Source organism: Phyllobates terribilis, unplaced genomic scaffold, assembly GCF_046119375.1.
Source record: "Phyllobates terribilis strain yellow unplaced genomic scaffold, ASM4611937v1 Scaffold_12__6_contigs__length_324123572, whole genome shotgun sequence".
Taxonomy (NCBI): Eukaryota; Metazoa; Chordata; class Amphibia; order Anura; family Dendrobatidae; genus Phyllobates; species Phyllobates terribilis.
In genome coordinates this window covers 157048641-157072033 of record NW_027362772.1, presented here as the reverse complement: position 1 = coordinate 157072033, position 23393 = coordinate 157048641, and the positions used below count along the sequence as shown (strand labels likewise).

At 39.9% G+C, this 23393-nt stretch overlaps 1 protein-coding gene across 1 annotated transcript in view; it reads left to right on the top strand.

Moving 5' to 3' along the window:
- The window catches only part of LIN7B (lin-7 homolog B, crumbs cell polarity complex component), a 109659-nt gene that overhangs the window by 65670 nt on the left and 20596 nt on the right, over window positions 1-23393 (top strand). Inside the window, exon 2 of the mRNA XM_073656414.1 lies at window positions 22852-22970. Within this exon, the coding sequence (XP_073512515.1) occupies window positions 22852-22970 (119 nt within the window). The remainder of the gene's footprint in view (window positions 1-22851; window positions 22971-23393) is intronic.

Below are 23393 nucleotides of genomic sequence, written 5' to 3'. Positions count from 1 at the left end.
TATAGACTATACTTATATACTGCATTATTGCCATATAGACTATACTTATATACTGTATTACTGCCATATAGACTATACTTATATACTGCATTACTGTCATATAGACTATACTTATATACTGCATTACTGCCATATATGCTGTACTTATATACTGTATTATTGCCATATAGACTGTACTTATATACTGCATTATTGCCATATAGACTATACTTATATACTGCAGTACTGCCATATAGACTATACTTATAAACTGCATTATTGCCATATAGACTATACTTATATACTGCATTATTGCCATATAGACTGTACTTATATACTGCATTATTGCCATATAGACTATACTTATATACTGCATTACTGCCATATAGACTATACTTATATACTGCATTACTGCCATTTATGCTGTACTTATATACTGCATTATTGCCATATAGACTGTACTTATATACTGCATTATTGCCATATAGACTATACTTATATACTGCATTACTGCCATATAGACTATACTTATATACTGCATTATTGCCATATAGACTATACTTATATACTGCATTACTGCGATATAGACTGTACTTATATACTGCATTATTGCCATGTAGACTGTACTTATATACCGCATTACTGCCATATAGACTGTACTTATATACTGCATTATTGCCATATAGACTGTACTTATATACTGCATTATTGTCATATAGACTGTACTTATATACTGCATTACTGCCATATAGACTGTACTTATATACTGCATTACTGCCATATAGACTGTACTTATATACTGCATTATTGCCATATAGACTATACTTATATACTGCATTACTGCCATATAGACTATACTTATATACTGCATTACTGCCATATAGACTGTACTTATATACTGCATTATTGCCATATAGACTGTACTTATATACTGCATTATTGCCATATAGACTATACTTATATACTGCATTACTGCCATATAGACTATACTTATATACTGCATTACTGCCATATAGACTGTACTTATATACCGCATTACTGCCATATACACTGTACTTATATACTGCATTACTGCCATATAGACTATACTTATATACTGTATTACTGCCATATAGACTGTACTTATATACTGTATTACTGCCATATAGACTATACTTATATACTGCATTATTGCCATATAGACTATACTTATATACTGCATTACTGCCATATAGACTGTACTTATATACTGTATTACTGCCATATAGACTATACTTATATACTGCATTATTGCCATATAGACTATACTTATATATTGTATTACTGCCATATAGATTGTACTTATATACTGCATTATTGCCATATAGACTATACTTATATACTGCAGTACTGCCATATAGACTATACTTATAAACTGCATTATTGCCATATAGACTATACTTATATACTGCATTATTGCCATATAGACTGTACTTATATACTGCATTATTGGTATATAGACTATACTTATATACTGCATTACTGCCATATAGACTATACTTATATACTGCATTACTGCCATTTATGCTGTACTTATATACTGCATTACTGTCATATAGACTATACTTATATACTGCATTACTGCCATATAGACTATACTTATATTCTGCATTACTGTCATATAGACTATTCTTATATACTGCATTACTGCCATACAGACTGTATTTATGTACTGCATTACTGCCATATAGACTATACTTATATACTGCATTACTGCCATATTGACTATACTTATATACTGCTTTATTGCCATATAGACTGTTTATGTACTGCATTACTGCCATATAGACTATACTTATATACTGCATTACTGCCATATAGACTATACTTATATACTGCATTATTGCCATATAGACTGTACTTATATGCTGCATTACTGCCATATAGACTGTATTTATGTACTGCATTACTGCCATATAGACTATACTTATATACTGCATTACTGCCATATAGACTATACTTATATACTGCCATACAGACTGTATTTATGTACTGCATTACTGCCATATAGACTATACTTATATACTGCATTATTGCCATATAGACTGTACTTATATACTGCATTATTGCCATATAGACTATACTTATATACTGCAATACTGCCATATAGACTATACTTATATACTGCAGTACTGCCATATAGACTATACTTATATACTGCATTACTGCCATATAGACTATACTTATATACTGCATTATTGCCGTATAGACTGTACTTATATGCTGCATTACTGCCATATAGACTGTACTTATATACTGCATTACTGCCATATAGACTGTACTTATATGCTGCATTACTGCCATATAGACTATACTTATATACTGCATTATTGCCATATAGACTGTACTTATATACTGCATTATTGCCATATAGACTATACTTATATACTGCATTACTACCATATAGACTATACTTATATACTGCATTACTGCCATATAGACTGTATTTATATACTGCATTATCGCCATATAGACTATACTTATATACTGCATTACTGCCATACAGACTGTATTTATGTACTGCATTATTGCCATATAGACTGTACTTATATACTGCATTATTGCCATATAGACTGTACTTATATACTGTATTACTGCCATATAGACTGTGCTTATATGCTGCATTATTGCCATATAGACTATACTTATATACTGCATTACTGCCATATAGACTATACTTATATACTGCATTATTGCCATATAGACTATACTTATATACTGCATTACTGCCATATAGACTATACTTATATATTGCATTATTGCCATATAGACTATACTTATATACTGCATTACTGCCATACAGACTGTATTTATGTACTGCATTATTGCCATATAGACTATACTTATATACGGTATTACTGCCATATAGACTGTACTTATATACTGCATTACTGCCATATAGACTGTATTTATGTACTGCATTACTGCCATATAGACTATACTTATATACTGCATTACTGCCATATAGACTATACTTATATACTGCATTATTGCCATATAGACTATACTTTTATACTGCATTATTGCCATATAGACTATACTTATATACTGCATTACTGCCATACAGACTGTATTTATGTACTGCATTATTGCCATATAGACTATACTTATATACTGTATTACTGCCATATAGACTGTATTTATATACTGCAGTACTGCCATATGGACTATACTTATATACTGCATTACTGCCATATAGACTGTATTTATGTACTGCATTACTGCCATATAGACTATACTTATATACTGCATTACTGCCATATAGACTATACTTATATACTGCATTATTGCCATATAGACTGTACTTATATACTGCATTACTGCCATATAGACTATACTTATATACTGCATTACTGCCATATAGACTGTATTTATGTACTGCATTACTGCCATATAGACTATACTTATATACTGCATTACTGCCATATAGACTGTATTTATGTACTGCATTACTGCCATATAGACTATACTTATATACTGCATTATTGCCATATAGACTATACTGATATACTGCATTACTGCCATATAGACTATTCTTATATACTGCATTATTGCCATATAGACTGTACTTATATACTGCATTATTGCCATATAGACTGTACATATATACTGCATTATTGCCATATAGACTATACATATATACTGCATTACTGCCATATAGACTATACTTATATACTGCATTATTGCCATATAGACTATACTTATATACTGCATTATTGCCATATAGACTGTACTTATATACTGCATTATTGCCATATAGACTGTACTTATATACTGCATTACTGCCATATAGACTGTACTTATATGCTGCATTATTGCCATATAGACTATACTTATATACTGCATTATTGCCATATAGACTATACTTATATACTGCATTACTGCCATATAGACTGTATTTATGTACTGCATTACTGCCATATAGACTGTATTTATGTACTGCATTACTGCCATATAGACTATACTTATATACTGCATTATTGCCATATAGACTATACTGATATACTGCATTACTGCCATATAGACTATACTTATATACTGCATTACTGCCATATAGACTGTACTTATATACTGCATTACTGCCATATAGACTGTACTTATATACTGCATTACTGCCATATAGACTATACTTATATACTGCATTACTGCCATATAGACTGTACTTATATACTGCATTATTGCCATATAGACTATACTTATATACTGCATTATTGCCATATAGACTGTACTTATATACTGCATTATTGCCATATAGACTGTACTTATATACTGCATTATTGCCATAAAGACTGTACTTATATACTGCATTATTGCCATATAGACTATACTTATATACTGCATTATTGCCATATAGACTGTACTTATATACTGCATTATTGCCATATAGACTGTACATATATACTGCATTACTGCCATATAGACTATACTTATATACTGCTTTATTGCCATATAGACTATACTTATATACTGCATTACTGCCATATAGACTATACTTATATACTGCATTATTGCCATATAGACTATACTTATATACTGCATTATTGCCATATAGACTGTACTTATATACTGCATTATTGCCATATAGACTGTACTTATATGCTGCATTATTGCCATATAGACTATACTTATATACTGCATTACTGCCATATAGACTATACTTATATACTGCATTACTGCCATTTATGCTATACTTATATACTGTATTACTGCCATAAAGACTATACTTATATACTGCATTATTGCCATATAGACTATACTTATATACTGCATTACTGCCATATAGACTATACTTATATACTGCATTACTGCCATTTATGCTATACTTATATACTGTATTACTGCCATAAAGACTATACTTATATACTGCATTATTGCCATATAGACTATACTTATATACTGCATTACTGTCGTATAGACTATACTTATATACTGCGTTACTGCCATATAGACTTTATTTATATACTGCATTATTGCCATATAGACTATACTTATATACTGCATTACTGCCATATAGACTATACTTATAAACTGCATTATTGCCATATAGACTATACTTATATATTGCATTATTCCCATATAGACTGTACTTATATACTGCATTATTGCCATATAGACTATACTTATATACTGCATTACTGCCATATAGACGATACTTATATACTGCATTACTGCCATTTATGCTGTACTTATATACTGTATTACTGCCATAAAGACTATACTTATATACTGCATTATTGCCATATAGACTATACTTATATACTGCATTACTGTCATATAGACTATACTTATATACTGCATTACTGCCATATAGACTATACTTATATTCTGCATTACTGTCATATAGACTATACTTATATACTGCATTACTGCCATACAGACTGTATTTATGTACTGCATTACTGCCATATAGACTATACTTATATACTGCATTACTGCCATATAGACTATACTTATATACTGCATTACTGCCATATAGACTATACTTATATACTGCATTATTGCCATATAGACTATACTTATATACTGCATTACTGCCATACAGACTGTATTTATGTACTGCATTATTGCCATATAGACTATACTTATATACTGTATTACTGCCATATAGACTGTACTTATATACTGCATTACTGCCATATAGCCTGTATTTATGTACTGCATTACTGCCATATAGACTATACTTATATACTGCATTACTGCCATATAGACTATACTTATATACTGCATTATTGCCATATAGACTATACTTACATACTGCATTACTGCCATACAGACTGTATTTATGTACTGCATTATTGCCATATAGACTATACTTATATACTGTATTACTGCCATATAGACTGTACTTATATACTGCATTACTGCCATATAGACTGTATTTATGTACTGCATTACTGCCATATAGACTATACTTATATACTGCATTACTGCCATATAGACTATACTTATATATTGCATTATTGCCATATAGACTATACTTATATACTGCATTACTGCCATATAGACTATACTTATATACTGCATTATTGCCATATAGACTGTACTTATATGCTGCATTACTGCCATATAGACTATACTTATATACTGCATTATTGCCATATAGACTATACTTATATACTGCATTACTGCCATATAGACTATACTTATATACTGCATTACTGCCATATAGACTATACTTATATACTGCATTATTGCCATATAGACTATACTGATATACTGCATTACTGCCATATAGACTGTATTTATGTACTGCATTACTGCCATATAGACTATACTTATATACTGCATTACTGCCATATAGACTATACTTATATACTGCATTACTGCCATATAGACTATACTTATATACTGCATTATTGCCATATAGACTATACTGATATACTGCATTACTGCCATATAGACTATACTTATATACTGCATTACTGCCATATAGACTGTATTTATGTACTGCATTACTGCCATATAGACTATACTTATATACTGCATTACTGCCATATAGACTGTATTTATGTACTGCATTACTGCCATATAGACTATACTTATATACTGCATTATTGCCATATAGACTATACTTATATACTGCATTATTGCCATATAGACTATACTGATATACTGCATTACTGCCATATAGACTGTACTTATATACTGCATTATTGCCATATAGACTATACTTATATACTGCATTATTGCCATATAGACTGTACTTATATACTGCATTATTGCCATATAGACTGTACATATATACTGCATTATTGCCATAAAGACTGTACTTATATACTGCATTATTGCCATATAGACTATACTTATATACTGCATTATTGCCATATAGACTGTACTTATATACTGCATTATTGCCATATAGACTGTACATATATACTGCATTACTGCCATATAGACTATACTTATATACTGCTTTATTGCCATATAGACTATACTTATATACTGCATTACTGCCATATAGACTATACTTATATACTGCATTATTGCCATATAGACTATACTTATATACTGCATTATTGCCATATAGACTGTACTTATATACTGCATTATTGCCATATAGACTGTACTTATATGCTGCATTATTGCCATATAGACTATACTTATATACTGCATTACTGCCATATAGACTATACTTATATACTGCATTACTGCCATTTATGCTATACTTATATACTGTATTACTGCCATATAGACTATACTTATATACTGCATTATTGCCATATAGACTATACTTATATACTGCATTACTGCCATATAGACTATACTTATAAACTGCATTATTGCCATATAGACTATACTTATATATTGCATTATTCCCATATAGACTGTACTTATATACTGCATTATTGCCATATAGACTATACTTATATACTGCATTACTGCCATATAGACGATACTTATATACTGCATTACTGCCATTTATGCTGTACTTATATACTGTATTACTGCCATAAAGACTATACTTATATACTGCATTATTGCCATATAGACTATACTTATATACTGCATTACTGTCATATAGACTATACTTATATACTGCATTACTGCCATATAGACTATACTTATATTCTGCATTACTGTCATATAGACTATACTTATATACTGCATTACTGCCATACAGACTGTATTTATGTACTGCATTACTGCCATATAGACTATACTTATATACTGCATTACTGCCATATAGACTATACTTATATACTGCATTACTGCCATATAGACTATACTTATATACTGCATTATTGCCATATAGACTATACTTATATACTGCATTACTGCCATACAGACTGTATTTATGTACTGCATTATTGCCATATAGACTATACTTATATACTGTATTACTGCCATATAGACTGTACTTATATACTGCATTACTGCCATATAGCCTGTATTTATGTACTGCATTACTGCCATATAGACTATACTTATATACTGCATTACTGCCATATAGACTATACTTATATACTGCATTATTGCCATATAGACTATACTTATATACTGCATTACTGCCATATAGCCTGTATTTATGTACTGCATTACTGCCATATAGACTATACTTATATACTGCATTACTGCCATATAGACTATACTTATATACTGCATTATTGCCATATAGACTATACTTACATACTGCATTACTGCCATACAGACTGTATTTATGTACTGCATTCTTGCCATATAGACTATACTTATATACTGTATTACTGCCATATAGACTGTACTTATATACTGCATTACTGCCATATAGACTGTATTTATGTACTGCATTACTGCCATATAGACTATACTTATATACTGCATTACTGCCATATAGACTATACTTATATATTGCATTATTGCCATATAGACTATACTTATATACTGCATTACTGCCATATAGACTATACTTATATACTGCATTATTGCCATATAGACTGTACTTATATGCTGCATTACTGCCATATAGACTATACTTATATACTGCATTATTGCCATATAGACTATACTTATATACTGCATTACTGCCATATAGACTATACTTATATACTGCATTATTGCCATATAGACTATACTTATATACTGCATTACTGCCATATAGACTGTATTTATGTACTGCATTACTGCCATATAGACTATACTTATATACTGCATTACTGCCATATAGACTATACTTATATACTGCATTACTGCCATATAGACTATACTTATATACTGCATTATTGCCATATAGACTATACTGATATACTGCATTACTGCCATATAGACTATACTTATATACTGCATTACTGCCATATAGACTGTATTTATGTACTGCATTACTGCCATATAGACTATACTTATATACTGCATTACTGCCATATAGACTGTATTTATGTACTGCATTACTGCCATATAGACTATACTTATATACTGCATTATTGCCATATAGACTATACTTATATACTGCATTATTGCCATATAGACTATACTGATATACTGCATTACTGCCATATAGACTATACTTATATACTGCATTACTGCCATATAGACTGTATTTATGTACTGCATTACTGCCATATAGACTATACTTATATACTGCATTACTGCCATATAGACTGTATTTATGTACTGCATTACTGCCATATAGACTATACTTATATACTGCATTATTGCCATATAGACTATACTGATATACTGCATTACTGCCATATAGACTATACTTATATACTGCATTACTGCCATATAGACTGTATTTATGTACTGCATTACTGCCATATAGACTATACTTATATACTGCATTATTGCCATATAGACTATACTTATATACTGCATTATTGCCATATAGACTATACTTATATACTGCAGTACTGCCATATAGACTATACTTATATACTGCAGTACTGCCATATAGACTATACTTATATACTGCATTACTGCCATATAGACTATACTTATATACTGCATTATTGCCATATAGACTGTACTTATATACTGCATTATTGCCATATAGACTATACTTATATACTGCAGTACTGCCATATAGACTGTACTTATATACTGCAGTACTGCCATATAGACTGTACTTATATACTGTATTACTGCATATAGACTATACTTATATACTGCATTATTGCCATATAGACTATACTTATATACTGCAGTACTGCCATATAGACTGTACTTATATACTGTATTACTGCCATATAGACTATACTTATATACTGCATTATTGCCATATAGACTGTACTTATATACTGCATTATTGCCATATAGACTATACTTATATACTGCAGTACTGCCATATAGACTGTACTTATATACTGCATTACTGCCATATAGACTGTACTTATATACTGTATTACTGCATATAGACTATACTTATATACTGCATTATTGCCATATAGACTATACTTATATACTGAAGTACTGCCATATAGACTATACTTATATACTGTATTACTGCCATATAGACTATACTTATATACTGCATTATTGCCATATAGACTATACTTATATACTGCAGTACTGCCATATAGACTGTACTTATATACTGTATTACTGCCATATAGACTATACTTATATACTGCATTATTGCCATATAGACTATACTTATATACTGCATTATTGCCATATAGACTATACTTATATACTGCATTATTGCCATATAGACTATACTTATATACTGCAGTACTGCCATATAGACTATACTTATATACTGCAGTACTGCCATATAGACTGTACTTATATACTGTATTATTGCCATATAGACTATACTTATATACTGCATTATTGCCATATAGACTATACTTATATACTGCATTATTGCCATATAGACTATACTTATATACTGCATTATTGCCATATAGACTATACTTATATACTGCAGTACTGCCATATAGACTATACTTATATACTGCATTACTGCCATATAGTCTGTACTTATATACTGCATTACTGCCATATAGACTATACTTATATACTGCATTACTGCCATATAGACCATACTTATATACTGCATTACTGCCATATAGACTATACTTATATACTGCATTATTGCCATATAGACTATACTTATATACTGCATTACTGCCATATAGTCTGTACTTATATACTGCATTACTGCCATATAGACTATACTTATATACTGCATTACTGCCATATAGACCATACTTATATACTGCATTACTGCCATATAGACTATACTTATATACTGCATTATTGCCATATAGACTATACTTATATACTGCATTATTGCCATATAGACTATACTTATATACTGCAGTACTGCCATATAGACTATACTTATATACTGCATTACTGCCATATAGACTGTACTTATATACTGCATCATTGCCATATAGACTATACTTATATACTGCATCATTGCCATATAGACTATACTTATATACTGCATTATTGCCATATAGACTGTACTTATATACTGCATTACTGCCATATAGACTATACTTATATACTGCATTATTGCCATATAGACTATACTTATATACTGCATTATTGCCATATAGACTGTACTTATATACTGCATTATTGCCATATAGACTGTACTTATATACTGCATTACTGCCATATAGACTGTACTTATATACTGTATTACTGCCATATAGACTATACTTATATACTGCATTATTGCCATATAGACTATACTTATATACTGCAGTACTGCCATATAGACTATACTTATATACTGTATTACTGCCATATAGACTATACTTATATACTGCATTATTGCCATATAGGCTATACTTATATACTGCAGTACTGCCATATAGGCTATACTTATATACTGCAGTACTGCCATATAGACTGTACTTATATACTGCATTATTGCCATATAGACTATACTTATATACTGCATTATTGCCATATAGACTATACTTATATACTGCATTATTGCCATATAGACTATACTTATATACTGCATTATTGCCATATAGACTGTACTTATATACTGCATTATTGCCATATAGACTATACTTATATACTGCATTATTGCTGACGCGCCCCCTGGGCCCGTGTTGTTTGGGGGATTACCCGGAGCCGGATCAGATGGGGGGGGGTTGTAGTCTCCGAGTGGCGGTGACCCGGTCCGTGCCCAGGGTGTCAAGCTCAGTGTGTGGCAGTCCTTATAGATGTTACTAGATGTTCTTTTATGTCGACTACGCCACCCGTTGAATTGCGGTCAATACGGCCGCCGCTGCAGCAGGGTCCGCTGAGGCTGGTGATGTGTGTGCAGCTCAGGTAGTATAACCCCCAACGGGAGGGGTATAGCCTCAGGGGGTCAGGTGTAGAGGATGGTGGTTGTGGAGGTGCAGTGAGGATGGTAATGAGACTCAGAGTCGGGCTGTGCAGTTCAGGGTCTTTACTTACTGCTGTTATGCTGGTCACTCCGGCCTTGAGTGACCGCCCGAGCCGTCCTGCGTCCACCAGGTCCTGGACTCGGCCAACTCCCAAGTAATTCTGGAGCGTGATCCTGAGCTCCCTTTCTGACGTTCCTTCTCTCTGGCCTTCCCCACCAGGGATCCACCTAAGTCCGGCTCCCTCGGGCCTCTTGTTGGTAAACCCTTGTCTCTGGGTTCCCTGACCCTATTCTTGGTTTGCCTTCCGGGTGGATTTAGTGGGTGGTCGTGGCAGATCCTGCCCACGACCTCCGGTCTCTGGCTAAGGATTAATGCCCTCCACCAGCTTGGGATCCGGTACCCTTGTGCCAACTCTTCACCCTCTGATCTAATCTTGGGTTCTTGGAGTTCTCTCTTCTCCCCCTCTGGGTCCTTCTTTCTCCTCTCTCTCTCTGGGCCTTGGAGCTGCTCTTCTCCTCTGCTCTCTTCCTCTGACTCACTCTACAAAAGACTGACAGACTGACCGACCCTGATCTAAGATGGTTCCCACCTTATATACTCCCTCTATGTGTGAGCTCAGGTGACCAGCACCCAATGAGCTCCTAGCATTACCCAGACTGCTCCCCCTATCTGCCCCTACACTACTGGGATGTTCCACCCCCCTCCCACTCCAGCCAGGGACAGACGCTGTCGTACCTGCACATTTCTCTAGTGGGAGTACCATTGATCTGTCCCCCGGAAATGGGATGTATGTAGTGCATGCAGCCTACTGAGCTCAGTTCCACACTCCATCCTTACCCGGGAGTGGAATACCACACCTCTGGGTTGAGGTGTAATACCCCTGTAGCAGCCGAATCCTCAGGGTGCTACATTCCCCCCTGGTAAATCACAGCACGTCCTCGGGCTGTTAAAGATAAAAACATCCAAAACATACAATTATTTTTCATAAACATCAACATATAAACATATAAAACATCATATATATATATCAGCAATAAAACGTTTTCATAAATAACATTCTTGTAAACATTCCTGTCTCTGGTTCCTCCGGTCACGGTGCAACTTGTGACCGGGTAAAGTGCGACAGTCTCTTGAAGAAAAATGGTTTTCCCATAAAACCAGTAGGGGGCGCTTTAGGAAGCGCAACTATATACAAAGGGGATATGGCCGCTCTCAGTCCTCGGCCAGGTATTAGGAACTAGGGACACACGGGCATCAGTTCACACTTTGTCCCAACGGGGAACATATTTTAAATAAGTAACAGTTCTTGGTACCCCGACGGGCAACTTTATACAGTCTCTCTCTACCGTACTTCAACGACGGCGTCCTCCTGCTCTTTCTTGTTGGTTGGTTTCAGTTTCAGACCCGTCCGGGTCCTCTTGCTCCTCCTCACACCGCAGCTCCTCCTCCGTCAGGCGATGCACATGGAGGGCGTAGGGCCCTTTGGCACACTTGTGCCGGGTGAAGGTGACCTCGTCCCCTACATACAGGTCACGACCTCTGTGTCCCTCCGGCAGATGGCTTTCTACGTCTCTGCGGGTCACAAAGACGTCGCCGGGGGTATGATGGTCTCTAATGAAGCCCCACCCATGCTGCATGTTGAATTTTATCACAGTCCCGGTGGAAGGGGGACCATGAGCTGCACGGGGATTCCTCCTGGTCCGGCTCTTCTGCTCCGCGCTCCTTATCTGTGCTTGCTGTTCCCGGACCCGCCTCTCTCTCCGCTCCTTCTCGAAGACCTCGAGCTGCTGCCGGCAGCACTCTGCACGCTCCGCTGCGGCCGCCCGAGTCTCCTGAGTAAACCCCATGAGGTCTTCTCCGGTGGGGTCCCACTCAAACTGTGCCTCCTCCAGCGGGGGTGAGGTCCTCTTTACAGGCTTCGGAGCCGGAATCAGGGGCTCGCACATGGGCCTTGCTCTCTGGAGTTCCAGCTGAATGTACTCCTGGGGCCATACAAAGGGCTGCCCATCCGGGCACGTATGCTGGGCAAATAGATTTTCACCCAGGTGCGGCACTCTAGATGTTGAGGGCGCGTTGATGGTAGCGGCGCCCGGGTTGACCAGGCCTTGCGACCAGGCTTGGGGCACCCTAAAGGCAAAGGGCACCGTAAGAACGGCGGCGCCCTGGGTTACTCGGCCCTGCGACCAGGCCGGTGGCTCCGCGGAGGTAGGGGGCGCTGTTGGAATTGCGGCGCCCGGAGGTACTAGACCTTGCGACCAGGCCGATGGTATTTCCTGCTTCGCCGCGCTCAGGGTTGAGGCGCGTGACGTCACAGGGGTCGCGGCCGCGGTTTCCGGTTGAGGCCTAGTCGGCGGCGGTGACGATGCAGCGACGGGCACGGCAGGGGGAACTTCAGGCTCTGCGACGGGGAGCTGGGGCAGGCACGCGGTTTCCCGGCTCGGGGTAGAGACGTCCCCTTTACCTGCCTCCGTCCGTTCAGCTCCCTTCTCGGCGCCGTCTCCGGCCTTCAGTCCTCCTGCACCATCCTCAGAGGCGGTCTGTCTCCTCGTCTCGGGTGGCGTGCTCCGCTGTCGGGTTTCGGTCTGCTGGGCCATCTCTCGGCTCCACTCCGCCAACGTCTCTCGCTGTACCCGGGCCATCCTCCGTGCGAGGCTCTCCAGCGCAGTCTGTGCACACTCCCGGTCTCGGGGGAGCTGTGCCAGGACCTCCACTAAGCCTAGTGGGGTCGTTGCTTGCAGCAGGCTCCTGACCACTGGGTCGGTGCTGCCTGACTCTCCCTCCATCTCCGGGTAGGCTTTCTCTGGACTCCTCTCCAGACTTCTTGTCTCCGGGTGCGCTCTCTCCAGACTGCTCCAGGCGACACCCATCTTCGTTCTCTTGTTCTGTCTCCGCCCACATTGAAGGTGGTCCCGGGGCAACTTTGTGATTGTCAGTTCCAGGGGCAGTTCTCTTACGCTGATGGACACTTCCAGCATCACAGTCTCTGTTGGTGGGCGCGGTTTCCGCTTTTGGCGCCATTCTTCGACCTGGCCCACGATGGGAGGCGGCCTCTTGCCACCCTCTGGCACGCCCATAATGGCGTCCGCTCTTCCAAGGCGGGAAATCTTTGGAAATGGCGGGAATCGTCTCCCAGTGGCGGGAAACTCCATGGATGGCGGGAAAAAGCTGTAAATGGTGGACAACCGGCGGGAAACGACCTGTGATGGGGTCCGTTGGCGGGGACCCTCCGGAACCGGCGGGAGACTTCTTGTTAAGGTAACGGTGAACTTTTCTTCAGGCACGCAGTACCCGGTTGTTGCGGGCACGTAATCCTGCCGACTACGCCAAAGTTGACGCGCCCCCTGGGCCCGTGTTGTTTGGGGGATTACCCGGAGCCGGATCAGATGGGGGGGGGGGTTGTAGTCTCCGAGTGGCGGTGACCCGGTCCGTGCCCAGGGTGTCAAGCTCAGTGTGTGGCAGTCCTTATAGATGTTACTAGATGTTCTTTTATGTCGACTACGCCACCCGTTGAATTGCGGTCAATACGGCCGCCGCTGCAGCAGGGTCCGCTGAGGCTGGTGATGTGTGTGCAGCTCAGGTAGTATAACCCCCAACGGGAGGGGTATAGCCTCAGGGGGTCAGGTGTAGAGGATGGTGGTTGTGGAGGTGCAGTGAGGATGGTAATGAGACTCAGAGTCGGGCTGTGCAGTTCAGGGTCTTTACTTACTGCTGTTATGCTGGTCACTCCGGCCTTGAGTGACCGCCCGAGCCGTGCTGCATCCACCAGGTCCTGGACTCGGCCAACTCCCAAGTAATTCTGGAGCGTGATCCTGAGCTCCCTTTCTGACGTTCCTTCTCTCTGGCCTTCCCCACCAGGGATCCACCTAAGTCCGGCTCCCTCGGGCCTCTTGTTGGTAAACCCTTGTCTCTGGGTTCCCTGACCCTATTCTTGGTTTGCCTTCCGGGTGGATTTAGTGGGTGGTCGTGGCAGATCCTGCCCACGACCTCCGGTCTCTGGCTAAGGATTAATGCCCTCCACCAGCTTGGGATCCGGTACCCTTGTGCCAACTCTTCACCCTCTGATCTAATCTTGGGTTCTTGGAGTTCTCTCTTCTCCCCCTCTGGGTCCTTCTTTCTCCTCTCTCTCTCTGGGCCTTGGAGCTGCTCTTCTCCTCTGCTCTCTTCCTCTGACTCACTCTACAAAAGACTGACAGACTGACCGACCCTGATCTAAGATGGTTCCCACCTTATATACTCCCTCTATGTGTGAGCTCAGGTGACCAGCACCCAATGAGCTCCTAGCATTACCCAGACTGCTCCCCCTATCTGCCCCTACACTACTGGGATGTTCCACCCCCCTCCCACTCCAGCCAGGGACAGACGCTGTCGTACCTGCACATTTCTCTAGTGGGAGTACCATTGATCTGTCCCCCGGAAATGGGATGTATGTAGTGCATGCAGCCTACTGAGCTCAGTTCCACACTCCATCCTTACCCGGGAGTGGAATACCACACCTCTGGGTTGAGGTGTAATACCCCTGTAGCAGCCGAATCCTCAGGGTGCTACATTGCCATATAGACTGTACTTATATACTGCATTATTGCCATATAGACTATACTTATATACTGCCATATATGCTGTACTTATATACCGCATTACTGCTATATACATTATACTTATAAAATTAAGATACTTAGAGCACAAATTGCCCACCGGCCACCTTTCTGTGTATTGATAGAAGGATAGATTAAAAAAATAAAAGTAGCCAGCACTATAGGATTAATAAGCAGAAGGTGGTGGTTCTTTATTGAACCATCTCGATCGAAAGGTTTCCCTGTATGCAACAGTTAGTACCAACCAGAAGTGATCCATGGAAGGATATCTGGTGACATTTTCATTGGCGTCCAAGACACATCGATGCCCGTGAGGAGTGATGACTAGTTCTTCTGGTCCGATCTCGCAGAAGTTCTGCTGAAAAAGCTAATGGTGGACACCAGGTTTTGTGCAGTCTGACGCGCCCTGGGCCTATGTGATGCAGCGTTGCGCACGCAGGGACTACCCGGAGCCGGATCTGATAGGGGTAGTAGTCTCGTGGCGGTGACCCGGTCCGTGCCCAGGGAGTCAGACTAAGTGGCGGTATATTAGCAGTAGATGTAGAACGACTACGCCACCCGTTGAATGCAGCTATGGAGCTGCCGCTGCAGGGCAAACCGCTGAGGCCGGTGGGAGGATGGTGCAGCGTGGATGGTATAACCCCCAACGGGAGGGGTATGGCCTCAGGGCAGCCGACGTGGATGATGGGGGTAGCAGGAATCACTCAGAGACGATACGGTGTAGTTCAGGGTCTTTACTGGTGACAAAGATAGACCCTCCCGGAGTACTGGCTAGCGGTCGGGGCCTGGTCAGTCCTTGAGCAGATGGGATCCCCCTTGGCCAGGCGGAGTTGTAGGCCTCCCCAACTAATTGTACTCTTCTGGCTACCTTGCTAGAGGCGGGTAAAGGTAGCCCACGTCCCTGAGTGTACCGTGTGGTGCTCACCCGTATGGCCGGTGACTCGGGGCCTTCTAGTAGCTTCCGCTCCACGACGGCGGTGCTGGTCCCACACGTGTGACCGAGCCTTCGGGTTTCTGGGCCAGAGGACCTGAAATCCCCTGCCGGTCGGTTTCTGCTGCTGGGTAGGAGTTAGTCCCCACAGCCTCGGACTCTGGGTCCGGTAAGAAATCTTCAATCAGGGCGAGCTCTACAGCTTCCAGCCCTGATCTCCTCTTAGCACGACTCCCACAGAGCTCCTGATCTTTCTTTCCTATCACTGCTTCTCTTCTTCTCTCTACTCTTCTTCTCTAACCCTGCCTCAGCCCCAGGTTTATATAGGGGAAGTCCTTCCCCTCCCAGGACTGGGCAGGAGGTGTGGCATGCATAGGATTCCTGACCAAGAGACCTCCCACCTGCTCTCAGACATAACACTGCTGTTACTGTGGAAACCAGACCCCTGGGGTGCCACACAGTCCATGACCAGTTGGACACACAAGATAAAGCCAGTAATATGCAGACCCAGTATAAAAGTCATTGTGTAAAAAATTTGCCTTAATTCCAAACCACAGCTTTAAAAAAAAAAAATTATACAGTTGTGTAATGTACAGGTCAAGTGGATTTAATTCTACATTTTATTTTGCTCCAAAATATAATGTAATGAGGAACAGCGCCATCCTTTGTCATTGGCGGTGTCTAGTATTGCAGCTAAATTGAACAGCGCAAAGTGCCCATGTTCCATAAAAACAAAAGAAATCCTTAGAAATATCTGTCTTCCAAATTGTTTATTGAATCCTGTGAGATTTTAGTGTCTAACGTACTGGTGTTTCTTTGTCCCTTTCGGTCACTGTTGAGTTGTTGGGTCTCATTCCACAAGGTTTATCCATACTAGATACCCTATATAGGCAAAAGTACTGTAAAGTATAGCGGAGGAGGGATAATGCTAAATATTGTTTTTCAGGGGTTGGCCTAGAACAATGTTCTGAGCATAGTCATACTAGAACAGAAAAGGACTTTACCCAAACTGTTCACAAAAATTTGGAGGCAACAATTGTTCACAATGTCTTCGCAATTTCCCTTCACTGGAACTAATGGGCCTCAGCCGCCCCCTGATAACAGCCCATAGCATTATCCTCCTCCACCATCTGTACAGGAGCACAGTGCTGTCAGGGGGTAATGTCCTCCTGGAATCACCAAACCCAGGCTCCTCCATCAGACGTAGATAGAGAAGTGTGATCCGTCACTGCACAGAACACGTCTCCTCCAGAGTCCAGTGGTGGCAGCTTTACACCACTCCATCCAACGCTCGGCATTGTGCTTGGTGATGTACGGCTACATGCAGCTGCTCAGCCATGAAGATTAGGGCGGGGGCGCAGTGTTTGTGCTGATGTTGATACCAGAGGAGGTCTGGACTCTGCAGTTATGGGGTCAGCAGAGTGATGGTGACTTTTCTGCCCTCTGCTCCTCAGCACTCAGCCCCCCGCTCTGTAACGTTATGGGGTCTCCACTTCGTGGCTGAGTTGCTGCGATTCCTTCCACTTCTCAATAATATCACTCACAGGTGATGGGGGAAGATCTAGGAGTAAAAAATGTCATGAGCGAGGGGTCAGGGATTATACACCGGGATGGGGGGGTGAATGAGGCCGGATGTTGTACATACTGATAGGGAATTTATATTGTGAGTCCCAATGAGGACAGTGCCGATAATGTCGGTAAATTGTCTGAATTGTAAAGCGCTGCGGAATATGTTGGCGCTATATAAATAAAAAGATTATTACATCTGGTCAATGAGACTGAATGAAAAACCTTAATTCAATGATTAAGATGTGGGGCCTAATACTTTTCTCCATATAGTTTGTCTGTCTATCTATCTACCCACCTACCCATCCACCTACCTACATACCCACCCATCTGTATACCTACCTACCCATCCAACTACCTACCTACTCATCCACCCACCCATCATCCACCTATCTATCTACCTACCCATCCACCTACCTATCTACCTACCTACTCATCCACCCACCTACCTACCTATCCATCTACATACCCATCCACCTACACACCCATCCACCTACCCATCCGTCCATCCACCAACACATCTGTCCTTCCACCTACCCACCCGTCCACCTATCTATCTACCCACCCATCATCCAATCTACCTACCTACTCTTCTACCCACCACCTACCTTCCTATCCACCTACCTATCCATTTACCTACCTATCTACCTACCCATCCGTCTGTCCACCTACATACCCATCCACCTATCTACCCATCCATCCATCTACCTACCTACCCATCCATCCATCTGTCCACCTATCTACCTACCCATCCTCCCACCTACCCATTCACTTACCCATCCACCTACCTACCCATTCACCTCTCCATCCGTCTGTCCACCTACCTACCTACCTATCCACCTATCTACCTATCCATCCACCTACCTACCCATCCACCCACTTACCCATCCATCCGTCTGTCCACCTATCTACCTACCCATCCACCTACCTACCCATTCACCTCTCCATCCGTCTGTCCACCTACCTACCTACCTATCCACCTATCTACCTATCCATCCACCTACCTACCCATCCACCCACCTACCCATCCATCCGTCTGTCCACCTATCTACCTACCCATCCACCTACCTACCCATTCACTTACCCATCCATTCACCTATCCATCCGTCCATCCACGCACCTAGCCATCCACCCACCTACCCATCCATCAGTCAGTCCACCTATGTATCGTCTGACCTTCTAGTACATTACTCTTTCAGTTCTTCATGCAGGACGTGGTATAACGTCTTCTCTAGTTATCAGGTCTGTACAGGTCTTGTAGAACGTGCTGATACAGCTATTGAAGAATCTAGGACAGGGCGCACATAGTAAATGAAATATCTGAAGTGTATAATGCGGCTTTTTATCAGTCTTTTTGTACATTCCGAATTTTCCCGTCTCATAGTTAAATGGCTCCGTCTTCATAGGTGTCTCTCTTCCTTTGTTCTGTGCCCTCCATTCTTCCTCAGAAATTCAGACACCGGGTTCCTGTGATCACTGGGCCATGTCCTCATGTTGCTGCAGAACCCCTAAGGTCTTTTTCCATTGCCGCTTATAATCTTGGCGGAACAGAGATGATTAACTCCTTATTTGTTTGCTAAGAAGACTTGTTCTCAGTGATGTTGTAGTTGCGCTATAGTGTAAGGTCCATATGTACTTAACCCCTACATGACCACTGAACATGAATACTGAACACTGAATACTATCTCTTTTTAAAGAGTGACTGTCGTTTTATTATTTTTTTTTATAAATCATTAGTACGCATGAAAATAAGAAACTTTCTCTTATCGAAGAAATCCATTTATTAAAATTCTCAATTCTTTGGATGAAATATGTCTTCAGTGAATACAGATTTTTCCATTGCTGAGATAGGAGGTGACAGTTAGTGCTTATTAAGTTCTATGGAGAACGGTAACTGCATTGGGTAATTTACTGTATTACTTCTTATCACACCATTTCGATCACAAACTTTGACTTCAAGTTAAAATATTTAGTTACAGAAATCATCGGAAGAATCACGACAGCAGAAGAGGAGTGTGCTGACCTTGTGGAAGACAGTGACCTTTCATATTAACTGTATTACTACTTCTAACTAGTTCAGTCACAAAAATTGACTTTAAGTTGTGAAGTTTAAAAACATTTTGACATGGAAATCAAGGAAAGAATCACAACAGAAGAAGATGAGTGTGCTGACCTTGTGGAAAGAAGTGACCATTCATAATAACTGTATTACTATTTCTAATTAGTTCAGTCACAAAGATTGACTTTAAGTTATTGAGTATGAAAAAAATCTTGCCAAGGAAATCATGGGAAAAATCACACCAGCTGAAGAGGAGTGATCTGACCTTGTGGAAGACAGCGACCATTTACAGTTAGGTCCATATATATTTGGACAGAGACAACATTTTTCTAATTTTGGTTCTAGACATTACCACAATGAATTTTAAACAAAACAATTCAGATGCAGTTGAAGTTCAGACTTTCAGCTTCATTTGAGGGTATCCACATTAAAATTGGGTGAAGGGTTTAGGAGTTTCAGCTCCTTAACATGTGCCACCCTGTTTTTAAAGGGACCAAAAGTAATTGGACAGATTAAATAATTGTAAATAAAATGTTCATTTCTAGTACTTGGTTGAAAACCCTTTGTTGGCAATGACTGCCTGGCCTGAAGTCTTGAACTCATGGACATCACCAGACGCTGTGTTTCCTCCTTTTTGATGCTCTGCCAGGCCTTCACTGCGGTGGTTTTCAGTTGCTGTTTGTTTGTGGGCCTTTCTGTCTGAAGTTTAGTCTTTAACAAGTGAAATGCATGCTCAATTGGGTTGAGATCAGGTGACTGACTTGGCCATTCAAGAATATTCCACTTCTTTGCTTTAATAAACTCCTGGGTTGCTTCATCCAATTTTAATGTGGATACCCTCAAATGAAAGCTGAAAGTCTGAACTTCAACTGCATCTGAATTGTTTTGTTTAAAATTCACTGTGGTAATGTCTAGAACCAAAATTAGAAAAATGTTGTCTCTGTCCAAATATATATGGACCTAACTGTATATTGCCTAGTCACTGAATTACTTCTTATAACTCGCTCATTGAAAAGCATTGACTTTAAGTTATTGAGTTTAAAAAAATGTAGCCAAGGGAGGCATGAAAAAAATCACAACAGCAGAAGATGAGTTTGCTGACCTTGTGGAAGGCAGTGACTGTTCATATTAACTGTATTACTACTTCTAACTAGTTCAGTCACAAAGATTGACGTTTTAAGTTATTGAGTATTAAAAAATGTGTCCAAGGAAATCACGGGAAGAATCACAACAGCAGAAGTGGGGTTTGCTGACCTTGTGGAAGACAGTTACCGTTCATATTGACTAGTAACTATATTACTTCTAACTAGTTCATTCAAAAATATTGACTTTAATTATTGAGTTTAAAAAAATGTAGCCTAGGAAAGCATGGGAAAAATTACAACAGCAGACAATGAGTGTGTTGACCTTGTGGAAGGCAGTGCCTGCTCACATTAACTGTATTACTACTTCTAACTAGTTTAGTCACAAAGATTGACTCTAAGTTATGAAGTTTAAATAAATTTTGACACAGAAATCATGGGAAGAATCACAGCAGCAGAAGAGGAGTGCGCTGATTTTATGGAAAGCAGTGACTGTTCGTACTGAGGGATTATATGAGTAAATGAAGGCGAGTACCTGACAGGGAAGGGTCATGCATTGGGCAGATTTAGAACCACCTGTATTGTGGGCATTTACATGATAGTGTTGACCTCGGCAGCAGAAGGTGATGATGTTATTTGTGCTGCATTATTGTGCACTTTCTTGTTTTTTGGTAGAACTGCATTTTCAGGTAGATCACAACCCCCAACTGCAGCAAAACTGTTTTTGCAGAACACAAATTTTTGGTGCACTCCTTCTGGTACCCATGAATGTACCCTTAGACTACTAAAAGGGGCATTAAATTAATAAATATTCATTGTATTTTACTGATATTTTTAATCCTTGTAGATGTATCTCGTGCAATTGAGCTGCTGGAAAGACTGCAGCGAAGCGGAGAAATGCCACCGCAGAAACTGCAAGCCCTGCAGCGCGTTCTGCAGAGCAAGTTCTGCCATGCCATAAGAGAGGTCAGTATCATTATCATGGACACATTTATTGTTGAGTCTTGAGCAATTTGTATTTGGAAAAGCAGAATGCCACAATATACAGTGCTGGCCAAAAGTATTGGCACCCCTGCAATTCTGTCAGATAATACTCAGTTTCTTCCTGAAAATGATTGCAATCACAAATTCTTTGGTATTATTATCTTCATTTAATGTGTCTTCAATGAAAAAAACACAAAAAGAATTGTCCTAAAGCCAAATTGGATATAATTCCACACCAAACCTAAAAAAGGGGGTGGACAAAAGTATTGGCACCCTTCGAAAAATCATGTGATGCTTCTCTAATTCATGTAATTAACAGCACCTGTAACTTACCTGTGGCACCTAACAGGTGTTGGCAATAACTAAATCACACTCGCAGCCAGTTAACATGGATTAAAGTTGACT